This window comes from Cyprinodon tularosa, unplaced genomic scaffold, assembly GCF_016077235.1.
Source record: "Cyprinodon tularosa strain WSP-4 unplaced genomic scaffold, ASM1607723v1 ctg461, whole genome shotgun sequence".
NCBI classification, from domain to species: domain Eukaryota; kingdom Metazoa; phylum Chordata; class Actinopteri; order Cyprinodontiformes; family Cyprinodontidae; genus Cyprinodon; species Cyprinodon tularosa.
This window is the reverse complement of record NW_024039187.1, coordinates 875,469-894,789: the sequence shown is the minus strand read 5'-3', so window position 1 is coordinate 894,789 and position 19,321 is coordinate 875,469. Positions and strand designations below refer to the sequence as shown.

Genomic DNA, 19,321 nt, shown 5'->3' with positions numbered 1-19,321 from the left:
GTTTAAGTTGGCTCACGCTGTTCTTAGTGCGTCTTTATCACCAGAGTTGAAAGCTGAGTTCGGTGCTTTTAGCGATTTCCGAACCTCTCCATTTATCCAGGGTGGTCAGTTGGCCCGGATGGTGATGTTGTTTGTGATGCTGACTTCCTCAATGCATTTGTTAATGCAGGCTGAAACAGTCATGGCATACTCATCTATAGCGATCTTGTTGTGACTGTGTCACATTAGCTCCTTTAGCTCATTAGCTTCTTTACCTAATTAACTCCTTCAGGTTATTAGTCTCTTTACCGCATTAGCTTCTTTAGCTCATTAGCTCCTCTAACTCTTTTAGATCCTTTAGTTTCTTTAGCTCATTAGCTCCTTTAGCTCCATTATCTGCTTTAGCTTCTTTAGCTCGTTTACCTCTTTAGCTCATGTCTTTTAGCTCCTTCAGCTCCTTTAGCTCATTATCTCCTTTAGCTTATTACTTGCTTTTGCTCTTTTAGCTGCTTTAGTTCCTTTAGCTCAGTATCTCTTTTAGCTCATTAGCTGCTTTAGTTGCTTTAGCTCATTAGCTCCTTTACCTCATTAGCTGCTTTAGATCCTTTAGCTCCTTTAGCTCAGTATCTCCTTTAGCTCATTAGCTGCTTTAGCTCCTTTAGCTCACTATCTCCTTTAGCTCATTAGCTGCATTAGCTCATTAGCTCCTTTTGCTCATTAGCTCCTTTAGCTCATCAGCTGCTTTGGCTCCGTTAGTTGCTTTAGCTCATTAGCTCCTTTAGCTCTATTAGCTCCTTTAGCTCAGTATCTTCTTTAGCTCATTAGCTGCTTTAGCTCATTAGCTCCATTAGCTCCTTTAGCTCACTATATCCTTTAGCTCATTAGCGGCTTTAGCTCATCAGCTTCTTTAGCTCAGTATCTCCTTTAGCTCATTAGCTGCTTTAGCTCATTAGGTCCTTTAGCCCATTAGCTCCTTTAGCTCATCAGCTGCTTTAGCTCCGTTAGTTGCTTTAGCTCCGTTAGTTGCTTTAGCTCTATTAGCTCCTTTAGCTAAGTATCTCTTTTAGCTCATTAGCTGCTTTAGCTCCTTTAGCTCATTAGCTCCATTATCTCCTTTAGCTCACTATCTCCTTTAGCTCATTAGCGGCTTTAGCTCATTAGCTCCTTTAGCTGAGTATTTCCGTTAGCTCATTAGCTGATTTAGCTCATTAGCTCCTTTAGCTCATTAGCTCCTTTAGCTCAGTATCTCCTTTAGCTCATCAGCTGCTTTAGCTCCTTTAGCTGCTTTAGCTCATAAGCACAAATTGCTCATTTAGTTAGAGGTTCAAATCTGTACAGTATGTTTTCTTCCATTGTCTCTACTCAAACATCTCTGATTCCTTTATAATCTCAGTTAAGCTGAATTAATAAAGCTTTTAAAAGCTGAAAGTATTCCGGACTGTTGCTTTAGTCTTACAGGAAATTGAAAATGTTGCTTTTTTGTCTCAGATACCTGATCTGACCCTTTAGGCCACTGAGGATGAAGTTATTTAGGGAAGGTCAGGTTCATCTGCTTTTTTAATCTTTCCATCTTTTTACCTTGCTGCTCTGTGAAGGGGAGAGAGGTAAGTTCATCATCTCCATCCTGCCTTTTGTTCTTTCATGTCACTAAACCGCCCAGTTTTTCAGATTTCTCCAAACATTTATATTAGTTCATAAATCCCAGTGTTTTTACATTTTTTTGAAGTGATTTAGTAATTAGCTTTATGCTCATCTTTGAAATGTCATTAAAGAAGTGAATGTTGGCCCTGGAGGAATCTTGTCCTTGGGAGGAATACAAACAAATTAGCTCTTTCAGAGCAGTTTTCTAATCCCCTTGAAGTCAGGAAACCTTTTGCTTTGTTGGAGAAATCAACCATTCATTCATTTCATCTTTTCTTTCTCGGCCTCGTCTGGAAGTCATCGTCTCTCTTCTAACACTGTTCCTTTTATTCTGGGGTTTCATATTGTCCCTCTGTGATGTTTCCATTTTTTCTTCTCTTTACAATTTCTCTCTGTTCTTTTCTGAGATCTATTTGTTAAATCTTTCTATATTTTCTCCCTTTTTTTAAACTTTACAATTTCTCAGATTTCTAGTTTTTACCTTTTGTGTGAAAAACAAGCGTCACTTTGATAAAAGAACAAACCAGGGTGTGGGAAAAAAAATACTTTTAACAGGAATAAAAAAGGAAGCAAATTACTTTTCTTTAATTGACTTTTTGAAGAGTTTGGATTTATTGGTAACCCACCATCTTTGTGTCTCCTTATTAAAAACACCATACTGACCAAAGTAACTTCAGAACCACCTTGGTCGGACAGTTCCACCAAAAAGAGCATCAACAGGATGGATCTTATCTGAGACCAGGCTGCAGGTTTATCCTCCACTAATCATCCAACAAGAGATGCAATGGATGGATTCCTAGCTTAGAATGGCCTAGTCATAGTCCTCATCTAAGGCTGTTTCTCAATCTGCGTACTTGTGCGTTCTCGTGTCCTTGTGAAACGTCATCAGCCTCAGCCCTAGTGCTGTTCCAATTCAAAAGAACAGCAGAACGAGATCAGACAAAGTCCCCGGATGTAGTTCTGGCCCCTCCCTCTTTACCCAGCATGCATCAGAGCAGACTTGTCCATTCTCCAGACTGACAGCTGTCCCAGCATGCACTGCGGCAGCAGCAGCTTCCAGTTATCTTTTCTGTTGTTGTTGCTCTGTAAAAGTACGGTTTAAGTTTATTTGAAGAGGAAACATTATACTTTAAACTTCGTCTGCAGCAGCCAGGGCTAACGTTAGGCTGTCTGCAGCGGTCAGGGCTAACTTTAGCCCGTCTGCAGCGGTCAGGGCTAACGTTAGCCCGTCTGCAGTGGTCAGGGCTAACGTGAGCCCGTCTGCAGCGGTCAGGGCTAATGTTAGCCCGTCTGCAGCGGCCAGATAGTTCTCATGGCAGGTTTTTGTTTTATTTTGACTAAATGTTAATTTGATTTGTGTTTATCTGACTGTGTTCATTATTATTCCCCCACTAAATGAAAAAAGTCATATTGTATTATCTAGAAACTATTAATAACAGGAGGTGAAATGAAGCTCAGACGAGTAGAGTGTGTGGTGATCTCATCAGTACACATCTGTACTTATGTAGATACTTGGTGAGGACACAAGTCCGTACTCACGTTACCTAAATCTTTGCAGAAATGATCAACATTTTCATCTAGTCTTCAGCAGTTACTGGAGCTCAACATTAGGGCTGTAATTTTTATTTTATCTAAGAAGGAAACATATTTCCTCTGAACCCCAAATAATGTGGCGACAGTCAGAGTTAATGTTTCTGAAGGCGACTAAACCGTTCAGTTAATGAGGTTGAAGGTTGAGGTTCAGAATGCACTGAAAAATGGAGAAAAATCTGGCTCATAGGGTCAGCGAGCATTCAGCCGCTGATGGAGCATCATCCTTTACATTTACATAAAATAGACGTTTTCCCTGAAAGGTGTCAGAAGTCTCTTTGCCGTTTCGAGCTGCGTCTTAAAAGAGGTTGATGTTTCAGTAAAATGTTTCTTTTAAAACATCTAAATGAAGGAGGCTTCTTCTCTGGCTCCCGCCGCCAGCGGCTCAGGTGAAAGCAGTTTGCAGATGCTGTTGTGAAAGTACTTGTTGATGCCATTTTTCTAAAGAACATGGAGGGTAATGTGGTTCTCCGGCTGACCCAGGTCAGCCTGCTCAAGCGACCTGTGCCTCTGAGAGCTAAAGGACGTCTAAGAGAAAAGTGCAACCAGCATTCAGCCGCGCTGCGGCCCAGAGGTCAGTTTGTCTCTTTGATGAAGGGAGAAAATGAAGCGGAGATGTGAGGCAGAGGGATGAGTGGCAGCGGCGCCTGCTGCTCGTGGCCTTGAAGGATGAATCAGTCGGCCTTTTAAACGCACCTTTTCAGTCTCTACTTCTGTCAACAAACTAACCTGATGATCCTTCGATCCTCAAAGCTGTTCATTTTCAAAACATCCATCTAAGCCTCAGCAGCTTGGAAACATGCAGACGAGTAAACAAACAGACAATATGGATGCATTTAGTGTTAAACTGTCACGCTTCCTCACCGTCTGATGTCCCTATCTGCTTCTCTTCAGGCTTTCTCCTGGTGGCCGGAGCTGATGGCCGAACACGCCGAGACATTTCTGTCTCTGTACGGAGCCCACATGGATTCTGCTCTGCAGGTGCAGCCGGTCGATTCCTGGAACAGCTTCCCTGTATTTCAGCTCCTCAACAACTTCCTCCGCTCAGATCGTAAGTGTGTGGGTGTGTTGGGGGAGATCTGTCAATTAAATCAATTCAATTCTATTCAGTTTATTTCTATAGCTTCAATTCACATCACGTCATCTCAAGGCACTTTCCAGTTCACCAGATCATCCAGTCAGATTGATTCAAAGTTTTCTATCTAAGGAAAACCAGCTGATTGCAACTACTCATTGACTCTTCAGCAATCCCTCACACTAAGCATGCTTGTAGCGACAGTGGAGAGGAAAAACTCCTTTTGAACAGGAAGAAACCTCCAGCAGAACCAGGCTCAGTGTGAGCGGCCATCTGCTGAGGCCCACTGGGGTTCAAGGAGACGGAAGCAGACATAGAAAAAGAAGCATAGATACAAAAGGCAACTGTCAACCAGCTCCACAGGCGGCCCCGTCCAGGAAACACACAGCCAGGCAGACGAGCTCCAAGCCAGCTCCCATGTCAGAGGATGAAGAGAACACATCCAGTTAGTCACAGTCAGAGAAACAGGACTACACTGAAAAACAGGCCAAGCTCCAACATCCAGAAACAAAGGTGTTGATGGCAGCAGCACAGCTGATATTTCTCTCCAGAATGGAGTCACAGCCAAACAGGAACAGACCAGATGAAGCTACTATGAGAAAAAGCAGAGAGAGCAGAACGTTAGAGATTGAACTAACAGATTCTGCAGAGTGGGAGAATAGAGATAGAATGAAGCAGAATGATGAAATAGGGGTCCTTCCTCCAGCAGTCTAAGCCTATAGCAGCATAACTATAGAGATAGCTCAGGATAACCTGAGCCACTCTAACTAGAAGCTTTATCAAAAAGGAAAGTTTTAAGCCTAGCCTTAAAAGTAGACAGGGTGTCTGCCTCACGGACTAAAACTGGTAGTTGGTTCCACAGGAGAGGAGCCTGATAACTAAAAGATCTGCCTCCCATTCTACTTTTAGAAATTCTAGGAACCACTAGTAAACCTGCAGATTGAGAGCGAAGTGCTCTGTTAGGAACATAAGGAACAATCCTGATCAGTTCATAGAGCAGCTTCTGTCACATTAAAGCATTAAGCTAATGATCTGCAGAAGGGAGCTGCTTCAGTGAGGTTTGGTTGGTGTTCAGTTCCTGACAGCAGCACCGATCCAGTGATCTACAGACATGAGGCTGGAAACGTGAGCTTTCTATTTGATCCTGCATGGATTAGAGGAAATAGTCCATTAATGTTAAGATCTGCTCCCAGCTGACAAAATAAATTGGTTGCTTAATTAAAATAAAGAACAAGGAAAGCTGATGGGGAATTTCCAACCATGGCCGCTTTTCCTGCTTCAGATTTTCACTTTAAACCTCCAAAGAACTTGAGGATTTTTTAAGGCAAATAGAAATCAACAGTATGTTTAAAAAAAAAAAGGTTCCAAAAAGAAATATTAAATAAGGGAGGTGAAAGAGAACCTCGGAAAAATCTTCTTTGACTTTGAGGTTCTGATGCAAAACAGCAGCTGCAAATAATGAAGAATGAAAGGAGAAAGTTCTGTGCAGAAAACAAATCAGTAAAACCTCCAGCAGGGCAACAAAGTCAAGGTCCAATCAGAGACGCCGACACACAAGGCGCTGATGTGGTTTTATCCCGGCGCACCAAAACGTAGCATCAACTGTGGATCGGTCGGATGGGAAAGCAAAACGTGCTCGTCGTATTTAGCACTTTGTCTGTGAGCCAGCAGAGATTTGGCGAGAAGCGAGGCGTTATTTAACATGGCTGCTGCCCAAGCGTCTCCTCTACAGTATGAGACGGGCAGCCAGATAGACAGACAGCCCAGGGCAATGCTGGGAACAAGGAAAACCTGTAGACAACCAACAAATCTCATTTCGTAGCCCGCCTCCTATATTCTGTTTAATTACCATCTTCTGCTCAGGCTGTAATTATTCCAAGTGTCACAACACAGCCATCTTGATTTGGAACGTGACCGAAGGAGACAAAACATGGGCCAAGCTGGTTTTGCACAAATGAGGTCCTGCTTCCTGTAATTATTAACAGAATGAGACCAAAACGACGTGTTTAAAACCAGTTCTGGTGGGGGTTTTTTCCTCCTAAATCTTATAGATAGTTTTTGTTTTGAAATCTCAGCGTTGTCCAGCAGTGGGCTGATCTTTGCTGACTTCCTGTTGTGTGATTCAAAGCGTGCTGCCCCTCCGTCGTTCTGCTGATTATTTAAATGCTCACTTGATTGTCAACATGTGAAGGCGAACAGTTATGGTGGAGGCAAGTTTCAGTCTCTGGAGGGCAAAAAGGCTAGTGTTAATTATGATGGAGCAGAGCGAAAGGAATTAAAACTAATGAAGTCCTGGGAGACCGGCTTGCTCGCTTCTCACCCAATACTCTTTCCCCTGGTCTCTCTGTGGGCTGGCACAGTCTGTCAAAGAGTTATTTGTCTGCCTGAAACCCGCAGAGGGATTGGGGGGGCATGACTGACTGTTACTCCCAAGCATCAAGCTTGTTTGCAGAATTTCTCCTCTAATATTGGACTTTGTTTCTGCAGAGGTTCTGTTGTTTTATCACAAGAACCTGTCAGAAACACGTCGTCGTACAAGTCCCCCCCCAGCATGATAGACATGTATGTTAAACTTAAAGTCTGTAAATCCATTGGTCGGATAGAGGAAGTGAAAAATAAGCATCCTTGGAGGATGGTTGGTGTCCCTGAGGTCCTGCAGAACCATTTGTTGACCCACGTTGACTCATCATCCTCTGACCTGTTTGCACGATATGCGAATAGCAGGGGGCCAATCAGGTAGCCAACCAGGGGGCCAATCGGGGGCCTGTGGTTTTCCTTAGATGCATCAGCACCAGACTTTCAAAGAATATCATGACCACTGATGTCAGAGCAACAGGCCTGCAGTCAGTAAGGCTTGTTGCATGTTTCTGAGGAATTAGGATGAAGGAGCTTTTAAAACAGGGAGGGAACTTAACCTGTTTTAGGTTTCTGTTAAAGAAATGGCTGAAGAAGAAGAGTTATTTGGTCAGTACTGGTTTCCTGGCAGAAAGGGTAGCCGCCATTAGGATCTGGAGTTTCTTTTTCCCCCTTCTGACGCTGGAAGACCCTATTTACATCTTCCTTTTTATCTCTAGTAGCGTCTCTAATGAAGGCTGATCCTTTATGTCAAAGTGAGACCTTGAGTCTTTAGAAGAAATAGTTCAGTTAGCAGGGGGTCACCCTAGCAAGAAGGGATGATGTCATTTGTTACGTTAGCTGCTGCTGGTGTTCTCTTTTTCAGTCCTTTAGCTGTAAATAGGTCGAATCTCCTGCATGTTAGATTGCAGATGAATAAACCAGGTTTATTGTTGCTGAATGTGTGAACAATCTCGATCTGAACACAGCCGTCCTCCCACAAGTTAACGTATGATGCCGATATTTATCTGCTCTAAATCAGGCTCCAATCAAAGATTTCAGCCGGAGCTTCAGGTGGTTCTGAAATATCAGCTCCGACTCATCAGTCCTACAAATAAACCATTAAAACTTTCCTTCAGTTGGTTGATTTCCAACAATTACATGTTTAAACAATTAGCAGTTAAAGTTATGTAGAATGAATACATTTTAGAGCATATGCAATATTAGATAATTATTACTTTTATAAAATATGTGAATTTTTCAAGTAGTAAAGAACAACATAAAAAATTTCTTAACGGACTTAACGGAAAAGTCTGGTCAGCGAGGAATAATCAATGAATCATTATTTAGACGTAAAACTAATACGTTTGTGGTGATTTAATGAATTTAGCGTTAATCAGTAAAAAAATTCTGTAAAAACAATAATTTTCGTTGAGATCACTGAGTCTGGGAGCGGCCATTTCCGCCCAAATATAATAACCCCTCCCTCCTGCCATCTTCCAGCAGTGGCGTCACGGTGCGGTAAGCCTAGCGCCATTCTCCCTGCTTTACAAGCTAAATCAATGGGAACTACTAGACACATCTGCAATCAACAACAATTATTGAAGATTTCCAGAGGACTTCACCATTGAAATTCACCAGAGCTATAGTGAAACTGACAATGCCCACGTGCATGGCAGCTGGATGCTGGAATACATCGAGTAAAAGTGAAAATGAAAGAGTTATTCCACCTTTCTGATTCCTGATCCTCCACGGACGGGTTGGTCGTTGGATTGCCAACTTGAAGAGGGAGGATTTGCCATCGAACTTCTGGCCAGAGAAAAAACACGTAATATGTAGCCAACATTTGGAAGAAGAATGTTTTCAAGATGACTTGGATAATAGCGCGTTGTGACAAACACCAGATACAGCACTGGGACTTGATCAACAGCCGATACCGCACCGTGACGTCACAAACCAGTAGGTGGCAGTAGTGATCTTTGACAAACATGGATGACCGGACTTTTCCTTTAAGCAGAAAGAAAATAATAAGGAATAGATAAAAATAAAAGTAAAAAGAATTAGATTAATTCAATTTAATAATAATAAATAAGCTAAAATCCAGAGAAGTAGATGCACTTTTATAAACATCTAATCTCTCAGCTCTTCAGGAAGGTTAATTAATTTTTCTGGAGTTTTTTGTCACTGCTGGGAAAAAGACACCTGATGGCACCGTAGCTACAGCTGATTAAAGGTCTCCAGCAGTCTGAGCCGATTCCCTCTTCCTGATAATTATCTGTGTTTATACTCTGATACGGTGTTGTATAAAGTACTGAAATCTCAGAGTCAAGTAAAAGTATAAGTACCTCTCCAAAATATGACTTTGGTAAAAGTCCAAGTCACTGACTTGAAATGTTACTTGAGTAAAAGTCTTAAAGTATCTGAAATGGCTTGTACTTGTAAGTATAAGAATTACTGTAAAAATAGATGTACTCAAGTAATGTAGTGAAAAGTATAAGTAAAAAGTAAGTGCAGTTTGAATGACATTTGTTTACATTTTGGTAAACTCTGAAGGTTAAATTCACTTAAAATGATATAAAGAACCAAGTGTAGGATACATTTAGACTGGCTTTGAAACAGGCGTATCCTATTGGTGTTGATGAACAATCCCAGGCAAGACCCGACTTTGTAGTCAGTAGGTGGGGTCAAAACACTTGCGTTTCTTTCACTCTCTCGCTCGTTTTTGTTTCTTTTTTTACTTAGTAACTAAACCAAAAATTAAAAATGTGTCAGAGTACAACTATGCAATTAAGTTCGTAAATGTAGTGAAGTAAAAGTGAAAGTTCTCAAAAAAATGTATACTCTTGGAAAGTATAAAGTACTCAACTATACAACACTTTTCTGATGCTGTTACCTCTCTGCTGTTCTGTCAGCTCAGCATACGGCGTCAGGCCGGCATACCCCTGCTCTCCTTACAGACAGTCACTGTTTTATTTCCCGGTTTAGTCAGGATTTTGTCGTCGTTTTGTGCATAAAACAAAGAAAGTCCACCACACACATTAGTTTAAAAACAAACATTGCATGTCCGTTAGATGAGGATCTTATTAAGAATGATCGGCATTTTTTTTCACAGAGAATCAAATATTTATAGGGAGAGGGTTCTACAACTCAGTGACAGGATATAAGATTTATTTTGTTTTTAGTTTGTATAATATGAACGACATGCAGATTGTTTTATTATTCATTATATTTATTATTTTATTCTTAATTTCCTGGGGGAAAAGGAATGACTTTAGGGTTAGGATTAGGATTCACTCGGTGATTACAACTTAATGAGCCCACTGGCACAATCTGAAGCCATTCTATGGGACTGATAACCTCTAATAACGATCATACACGCATGCATATTACTGAGGGTATGCAGGCCTGACGCGGTATGCCGCGCTGACAGAACACCGGCTCCCTGAATAACGCCGTCCTCATCCTGGGTGGGTCAGCAGCATCAACCTTCAGATGATGATGGATCGGAGCTCTGGGTCTGAAAGCTGACCAGTCTGCTGGGTTCCTCGTGGTACTGCTTGTCCTGAGAACCTCTTAACCATCAGATCTGCTAGATCTAGATGTTAGATCTGCTAAACAGGCAGATGGAACCACACGGACAGAAACAGTTTGAATAAACTTGGCGTGTCCAGGATGGAACAACGGATTCATTTTGTTCACTTGTTAACCATGCAGGACTTTAGTATTTTGGTGACAGTGGATCTCAGCTTAGAACAAGGTTTCTGTTGTTCAGATCATCTAAATTGTGAAAGAAGGTTGTGCTTCTTGTTTGTCATCATATTTATTTATTTATTATTTATTTATTTATGTTCCAGTTTCTATAGAAATGTTCTGTAAATCAAACAGAATTGTCTCTCCTTGTCTCCTGCTGCTCCCGCCCCTCAGCTCAACTTTGCAACGGACCGTTCCATAAACACCTGCAGGATCTGTTTGTGCCTCTGGTGGTGCGCTACATCGACCTCATGGAGACGTCCATCGCCCAGTCCATCCACCGCGGCTTCGAGCAGGAGACCTGGCAGTCAGTCAGGTAAGACTCCCTGATATCCTCAAAGCAGCCATGGTTGCTCTCTATTGGCTCTTTCTCTGTGTTTTAGTCAGCTTAGATCGGTGGATCTGAAGATTAGCCATTAGCCTCCTTTTCGTGTGGCTGTTTGGTTCCTGCTGCTCTGAAATGATTTAAATCAGCCAACCGTTGATTTAACGGTTGGTTAAATCCCAATGGAATTTCCCATTGGGACCAAGTAGCACTAAGTTGCTAACTGGTTAGCAAGATGCTTCCGACAAACTAGCCACAACCAGACTTGCTTGTGAACTTTCTGCCACAACAATCCCGCCCCCTTGATAATCGACCAATCACATTCACTTTATCCACTCCTGTAAAGTCGGACGCCCCTCGGGAGAATTCAGAAATGCAACGGTTGGAACAGACTACGACTTTAATGCTCCATTTTTACTGTTAATGAATTCCTCACATTGTGAAGCTGATCTGATCCAGAAACAGCAAAGTTTTTAAAGAATCTTCTTCTAAATATTAAACAGAAGCAGACAGATCTAGGCCCAGTAGATCAGATGAAGGCCTTGGATGCAGGATCAGCTGCTGTGATGAAGGGAACTGTTTCACTGTTTCTCTCTCTGCTCTTCTCTCTCCTCTGTTTTGTCTTCTTGTACTTCATCAAACCATCACTTTCACTGGTTTGGCCCCAGCAGACTGTTAACTAACAATCTAGCCAACGTTCCTCTCCCTAAAGTCCCCAGCCTTCCCCTCACGCTGCCACAGATGCCCAGCTTCTCGGTACCTGCCTGGATGGTACCTCTCTGTGAGAACACGTATGTATGGCAGAGCAGCTGCTGGTCCACACTACAGGTCTTCACATTAAGCACCTGCTGTCCTCCAAGACTACCATGTTTCACTGGTTTTATTCCAGGTTCTTCAGCACTTCAGTTCAGATTCCACCAATTGGTCTACCTCTAATAAAACTGAGGCTGCTGATATTTCTATGGTTGTCCTAGTCTAAGTCTGAGGGACCTTTAAAAAATAACTGGTTGACTGCTGATGAGCTGACCAGCCTTAATTCCATGGAGACCAGAAGCTGGTACCATCCCAGCATCAGAGGAAGCAGGAACTATGGGCGGGCTCATGGAGAACAGCAGCAGATCAAAGCCATGTTTAAAACTCAAAAAAGGTTAAATTTCCTCCTGTAAAAGCTAAAGAGTGATATCCTGGATCAGAACATCAGAACCAGTGTCTGACCATGTGTCCAACAAGTGTCCTCTATCTGTCCTCCATCTTTCCAACATGTGTCCTTCATCTGCCCTCTGTTTGTCCAACATGTGTCCTTCATGTGTCCATCTGTCCAACATGTGTCCTCTATCTTTCCTAACCCCATCCCTCCATCTCTCAACCATGCGTCCTCCAGTTTTCCTCCATGTTTCCTTCATGTGTCTCCAAGTGTCCAAAATGTGTTCTCTATCTGCCAACATGTGTCCTTCATGTGCCCCCCATCTGTCCTCTATCTGTCCTTCATGTGTCCAACATGTGTCCTTCATTTGTCCTTTATGTGTCCTCCAGTTTTCCTCCATGTTTCCTTTATGTGTCCTCCAAGTGTCCAAAATGTGTTCTCCATCTGCCAACATGTGTCCAACATGTGTCCTTCATATGTCCACCTGTCCAATATGTTTCCTCTATCTTTCCTAACCCCATCCCTCCATCTCTCAACCATGCGTCCTCCAGTTTTCCTCCATGTTTCCTCCATGTGTCTCCAAGTGTCCAAAATGTGTTCTCCATCTGCCAACATGTGTCCAACATGTGTCCTTCATGTGTCCATCTGTCCAATATGTTTCCTCTATCTTTCCTAACCCCATCCCTCAACCATGCGTCCTCCAGTTTTCCTCCATGTTTCCTCCATGTGTCTCCAAGTGTCCAAAATGTGTTCTCCATCTGCCAACATGTGTCCTTCATGTGTCCCCCATCTGTCCTCTATCTGTCCTTCATGTGTCCAACATGTGTCCTTCATTTGTCCTTTATGTGTCCTCCATGTGTCCTCCAGTTTTCCTCCATGTTTCCTTCATGTGTCCTCCAAGTGTCCAAAATGTGCCGACATGTGTCCTTCATGTGTCCTCCATCTGTCCTCTACCTGTCCTTCATGTGTCCAACATGTGTCCTTCATTTGTCCTTTGTGTCCTCCATGTGTCCAACAAGTGTCCAACATGTGTCCTCCATCTGTCCAACATGTGTTCTACATCTGTCCAACATGTGTCCCTCATGTGTCCTCCATCTGTCCTAACCCTCCATCTTTCCTCTATCTATCCTTTATGTGTCTAACATGTGTCCTCCATTTGTCCTTTATGTGTCCTCCATGTGTCCAACAAGTGTCCATCATGGTTCCTCCAGCTGTTCTTTATGTTTCCCTCCAGGTGTCCTTTTTTTCTATGTCCCCAGGGCCGCTATAAAGAAAGATGAGTGGACTGTCATGAAATATTTATTCCCAGAATGTGTCGGATGTGATGTCAGAAATAGTTTTGATTTATTGTGTTTTAAAGGACAAGGCTTTTTGTTCTTTTTAAATAGATTTTCAGCTTTTATCCCAGGAGGCTCATTAGAATCTTTTGGACCTCCTTAGACAGGGCCATACTGGTCCTAAGGGCCTTTGGTCCTACAAGTCAAGATGAAGACCTGTAGTTTGGACGGACACGGATCACCGTCTAAATGCCGACAGCGGTGCTGAAATGTTGTGTCTGTCAGAGTCGATGTCATTTAGTGGAGCTTATCAGGAATTTGCTCTGTTTTATGTTCTTTGCATGATACTCTCATTTAGTTTTTATTGTGTTTGTGATCGAAACATTACAGTACACCTTTAGTTTGGTAGAAACTGAATGTTTCATCTACTTGGCAGCAAAGTAGGATTTCCAGTTTCGTCTTGTGACCCTCTGGCTCTTTAATCTTTTGTGTCCGTGGGACCTCGGGGGCTTGTTCTGAAGAGTTTTTGATTTATTGTGTGTTAGCAGTGCTTGTGCTGTGAAGTGTGTATGCTGCCATGTAGTGATCCTCAACCTAATAACAGTGACTCACTTTTTGTTGCAGCCTGCAAGGAATAAATCTACCAGATATTTTGTGAGTTGATTTTCTACCTTTTGATCGTACCCGGAAAAAAAAAATGAAAGGGATCACTTGAATAACATATCCTAGATCTAAATGAATAAAAATTTTAAAAACTTTAATGTGCTAAAAAACAAAATCACAGAAAAGTCATCAATGGAATCTAATTTATCAACCAATAGATGCCTGGATTTGGATTAAAGTGTAAAAACTCTCCAGGCTGATCCAGCTTTGATGTAATGTCGTTCAAACAGGTCAGAATGAGGCTCAGTATTGTGTGTTGCCTCCACCTGCCTCTATGATCTCCTTACAACACCTGGGTTTCTCCTGATGAGGAGGGGGATTGTTTCCTGAGGGGTCTCGTCCCAGACCTGGACTAAAGCATTCTCCACCTCCTGGACAGTCAGTGGTGGATGGATGGAGACATGATGTCCCAGATGATCTCTATGGGATTCAGGTCTGGGGAACAGCCGGGCCAGTCCAGAGCTTCAATGCCTTCATCCTGCAGGAACTGCTGACCCCCTCCAGCCACATGAGGTCTAGCATTGTCCTGCATTAGGAGGAACCCAGGACCAACAGCACCAGCAGATGGTCACTAGGAGTCAGATGATCTCCTCTGGGTACCCAATGGCAGTCATGCTACCTCTGGGGAGCACATGGAGGGCTGATGGGCCCTCCCCATCAGTGCAGAGCACAGGGCTCCAGTGGAGAATTAGCCAATCCTGGTGTTATGTGGTAAATACTGAGCATCCTGCGTGATGTCGCTCTGTGAGCACAACCCCCATCTGTGGACGACAGGCCCTCATACCATCCTCATGGAGTCGGTTTCTGCCCATTTGTGCAGACACATGCACATTTGTGGCTTGCTGGAGCTCAGTTAGCAGGGCTCTGGCAGTGCTCCTCCTGTTCCTCCTTCACAAAGTCAGAGGTAGCGGCTCTGCTGCTGGATTGTTGCCCTCCTAAGGTTTCCTCCACATCTCCTGGTGTCCTGGCCTGTCTCCCAGTAGAGCCTCCAGCCTCTGGACAATATGCTAACAGTCCCGGCAAACCTTGTTGCCAAAGCTGGCATTGATGTGCCATCCTTTGAGCTGCACTACCTGAGTCACTGGTGTGGTTTGTAGAGTCTGTCTCATGCTACCATGAGTTTGAAAGTTCCACCAAGTTTCAAAAGTGACCAAAACATCATCCAGAAAGCAGAGAAGATGTCTGTGATCCCCACCTGCAGAACCACTCCTTTATTGAGTGGGTCTTGCTAATTGCCAATAATTTCCACCTGTTTTCTATTCCATTTTTACGGCAGTTTGATTTCACAGAAGTTTGTTTTGATTGAAGTTATACTGTGTTGTTTACGTGTTCCCTTCATTTTTTGAGGTGTGGTTTTCTTTTAAAAAACATTTCCTGAATTTGAACTTCAGTTTCAAAAGTGCAGGCTAACATTACCTTCTCCACAGGAATGTTAAACTAATGGAGCTAATTGCTCTGTTTATCCACAGCAGAGGTAGAACACTAGATGGGACAATCTTGCTCGAACCACATTAGGCCTAAACTTGATACAAGGAGATGCAGGGAGGGGGGAACGTTGGAAGATATCTAATGATTTAGAGAAGAATTTGAGTTTTTGAAGGAGTTCAGTTTCCTACTCTGACCTGCTGTTTCTGGCTTAGTTCTGAGCGGCGTTGTTTTCGTCAACAATGCACAAGTATTTCGTTTTCGCTCTTTTTTTTTTATGACAATGAGAACCGATGAGCCAAACATGGATCTTTGGTTAGGAAAACATGACGACTCATGGGCGTGAGTTTTCGTTAATGAGACGAGACTAAATAAAAATGTTAGCGGGTCATCGGTCAGACGTTTAAAATGCATCATTGTGCTGTAATCAGCTAAGCAGTATCAACCGTGCTGCTGCTTCCTGTTTGGTCACGCCGCCCACCTGGCGTGCAGCGGTGCTCACTCTGCATGACCACAGATGGATCCTGAAAATAATCCAGAATGGTCCGGTACTGCGCGCTGAACTCTAAGTCTGATCTTCCAGCTCCACTCCACTCTGATGGTTCGCTCTCAGCAGTATGGCTGTTCCTGCTCTCGCTACCTAATAAACTATATGTGGCTGATCATCCTCTGCCAAACGTAAAAAATCCCTTTGTGAGATTTGTGAGATCAACACCTCAGGAGCCAATGCAGTTTGAGTAAAGGCCTGGTTATCCTCCCGCAGTGGTGTGTCACTGTGAGCTTGTTGCAGATATTTTTGATTTATACCCACTATTGCAGCGTGGTCTGCGCTATGTTATTCCAGGCCAGAACACAAGAGGGCCTATCAAGAACTAGCTATGGGTCTAGATACGGCCAAGATGGTGAGGTAGTGGGGGCAAGTTTGTGCGACAACAGAGGGATATGATGGCCAAAAAGAGCAGGGATCCAGGTGGAAAAAGGGTCCCAGCGTTCTTGCGCACCTTCGCTCTTCTAGCTGCTCCATCTCCAGTTGTCAGACTGTTGTCTGTGCTATGCAGGTGATATTCCCCTGTCTTTTGCTTGGTTCCCTGGGAAAAAATTATTTTGTACTTTTAGGGAACTTTATTACCCATGTGGATAATGACGGCGTTACCTGAAGGGGTGTGATCTTGAAGAATGGGCTCCTCATATGTTCCTCCACTAATTCATGTGGTTGGATTTTAATGCAGGATACAGAATATCCATAATGAACACCATGTCTGAGCAATGAGTTGCTCATTAGTGTTCTTGGGTTACAGGCACATTTAGCCAGTGTTTGATGATGATTTTTTTTTTTTTTATTGGTGTAATCAGACCTGGACCCTCAGGTGAAGAGAAACCTTTATTTCTGGCCCTCATCACACATCTTGGATTTCTCTTGTCTTGAAGGAGATCATGGACAATGGGCCTCATGGTAGGAGCAATCGTACGAAAACAAAATTATTCTTATATGGCAAAGTTCACTGATTAGTGGACCGCTGTCCGGATCCGGACCCACCTGCTGGGCGTATAATTACTGTATAAATTACTGCATGTTGTCTGACGACAGTGTCTGACTTCACTTGTGCCTCTTCTCCTGTTAATACGGTAAAGCCCTCCAGAGCGTCCGGCTCCAGGCTGCACGTGATCCAGATTAGCCAATGAGCTGCTGTCAGTCTGGGTTGCTGCTGCTGCTACTTTTAGACACAGCAGGCAAACCTGTGGCAAGCCGGGCGATGGGAAAGAAGGAGAAGATGATGAGAAAAAGAAAGCAGAGAAAGTGTGGACTGCTGGAAGAACTGTGGTGAACTGGTTATTATAAACGGATTATTGTGGGATTGTAATCCTGATAAACTGATGAACAGAGGATGTTTGGAGGTGGACTTTCTCACTTAAAAATGTGTTCTAACTATTTTTCTGTCTGCTCTCTAGCAGATAAACAACCAGAGCATTGAAGCAGCAAAGCAACCGGACCACAGTTCTATCCAGCTTCCAGATTTCTGCGTTTTAAGCGTTTTCTGACACCCCTAATGCCTTCAGTGTGAAGGCAGCATAAGTATTTGACCACAATTTATGACAAGAATAGGAAAATGTTTGTGCATGAAGCCCATTATTATTTTCAGACTATCTGCAGGTCCTCTGCCTCTTGAAGCTGTGGCCTTAAGATGATCAGCTCCTGGTGTGGGCTGAACTGCTGATTCTCATCATTATTACAAGTATCTGTTGTGTTAAAATCATTTAACGTGAAAATAATCGGTCTTGTCTATACACATCAGAGTTCATGATGCTTTACTAAAGAAGCCTAATTGTCGTAGTTAGTAATTCTATAGCAGGTTTTCTATCTTATATGGCCGTTTTGGGGGGCGGCAGGGTTCTCAAGAGACAGTTTGAGGGTGTTTTTCTTAAAAAGATTTCAGTCTGGCTCTGCCAGCCTTTCCCACAGCACAGTACACGCTGCTCCTCCACCTCGTCTCACTTGGCCGTTCACCACTCTAGAGAAGAGAGGGGAGAAAAAGCTGGCACTTCATTAACGAGCACAGACGGGTGAGTGGGATCGCCCCGTTCCCCGGGGAGCGGGGCGGAGCACGTTCACAGAAGAGCACCAGTAATTAGACTTGAGGGGGATAGCCACCCAGCTTTTAATTGCAACACGGACTCAACCCAAGTATTTATTTCTGTGCGGCACTTCTAAGGTAACAGTCTTTTAAAGGCAGAGTGAGAAAAGTGAGGGAGTTAGAGGGAGCCCCCCCCCGACGTCCCCACGGCAGTCATTTTAGCTGTGGGCGCTGTACACTTGGATGTTGATGGTGCTGAGGGTTGCCATGTGTTACTGTCTAACCTGTTTGCAGTGCTGCGATGTCCATCTGTCTCCATCTTCATGGTGTTGTTTACTAAGCAGAAACACGCAGCTTTGCCGCCGCATCGTCAGTGCATAGTTGGCAGAGGCCTGAATGTCAGGTTCAAGAATATAAAAACAACATCGGACACTTATTTACAATCTGACCACAGGATTCATGAAGTGGTGCCTTCTTCTCTGAGCTGGTGGAACCGTGGTCACCTTCTATCAACTGATGCTGAGAAGCTGTAGGCCAGCCATGCACTGAACCAGTGGTTGACCTTTTCAGGCTGATTATATTTTTGATTTATGCCTAATATTGAAGCGTTGTCTGCGCTGTTATTCCACGCCACAACGCCAGAGGGCCAATCAAGAACTAGCTGTGGGTCTAGATATGGCCAAGGCGGTGTTTGTCCGACAACGGAGGGACATGAGGGCCAAAAAGAGCGGGGATCCAGGTAGAAAAATGGTCCCAGTGTTCTCGCGCACCTCGCTCTTCTAGCTGCTCCATCTTCACCAGTTTTCAACAATGGCGGTCATATAAACAAAACAAGCCAGTAAGGTACCAAACAGGAAATACGCATAGAGTAGAGTGGATGTAGATTTGACCAATCAGAGGCCTCCTGTCTGCGGTCACCTACAATTTGGAAGATGTCTGCGGAAGGGGGCGGGGCATATCTGCGTTCACTGCGACACACAGGCAGACCACCTGGTTTGTGAGCATAAACCAGGCTTTAGGGTCTGATGTTTTAGCACAACCACCAACCTGCCTGACAGACCTGTTAAAACAGGCAGGGACAGGCAGAGAGCGGCAGAAAACACGGTTAGGTTTAAACACCTGGTTTTATCTGAATATAGCTTTAGATAATCTGGCTGCTGAATCTGTTGATATTGAGAAGAGCTCAGGTGGGCATGAAGAGTGCTGACATTTATAAAAAGGGAACCAGTGATGGGACTAACGGAGTTGAAAGTAACGGCGCCTTGTTTGAGTAACGAGTAATCTAACTAATTACTTTGACTGCAACTATAACGCAGTTACTACTGCCGACACCCCGTTACTGCAGGTTACTCGGGTCGCACAGTTAACCTTTTTTCATGATAGGACTCGTGCGCGCCTTGAGATGAGATTGGCTGATGTATAGTGAGATTCCGTCTGTCAGTTGGGTAGGTGGGTGTTTCCGCTGGCGGGTGTTAACGTACAGCACACACAGAGAGATGGAGAGTGAGGAGGACTCCAGCAGCAAAACAGCCTTTTCCAGATGGA

The 19,321-nt window shown here is 43.6% G+C and overlaps 1 protein-coding gene across 5 annotated transcripts in view; it reads left to right on the top strand.

Annotated features, from left to right (window-relative positions):
- Positions 1 to 19,321, top strand: part of cadps2 (Ca++-dependent secretion activator 2) — a 165,606-nt gene that overhangs the window by 114,136 nt on the left and 32,149 nt on the right. For 2 of the 5 annotated variants that reach the window (XM_038301129.1, XM_038301128.1), the window contains exons 18-21: positions 4,105 to 4,261; positions 10,544 to 10,685; positions 11,366 to 11,485; positions 13,740 to 13,769. In XM_038301129.1, coding sequence (XP_038157057.1) covers positions 4,105 to 4,261; positions 10,544 to 10,685; positions 11,366 to 11,485; positions 13,740 to 13,769 — 449 coding nt within the window. The remainder of the gene's footprint in view (positions 1 to 4,104; positions 4,262 to 10,543; positions 10,686 to 11,365; positions 11,486 to 13,739; positions 13,770 to 19,321) is intronic. The other 3 variants (XM_038301132.1, XM_038301131.1, XM_038301130.1) reach the window with 2 other exon arrangements.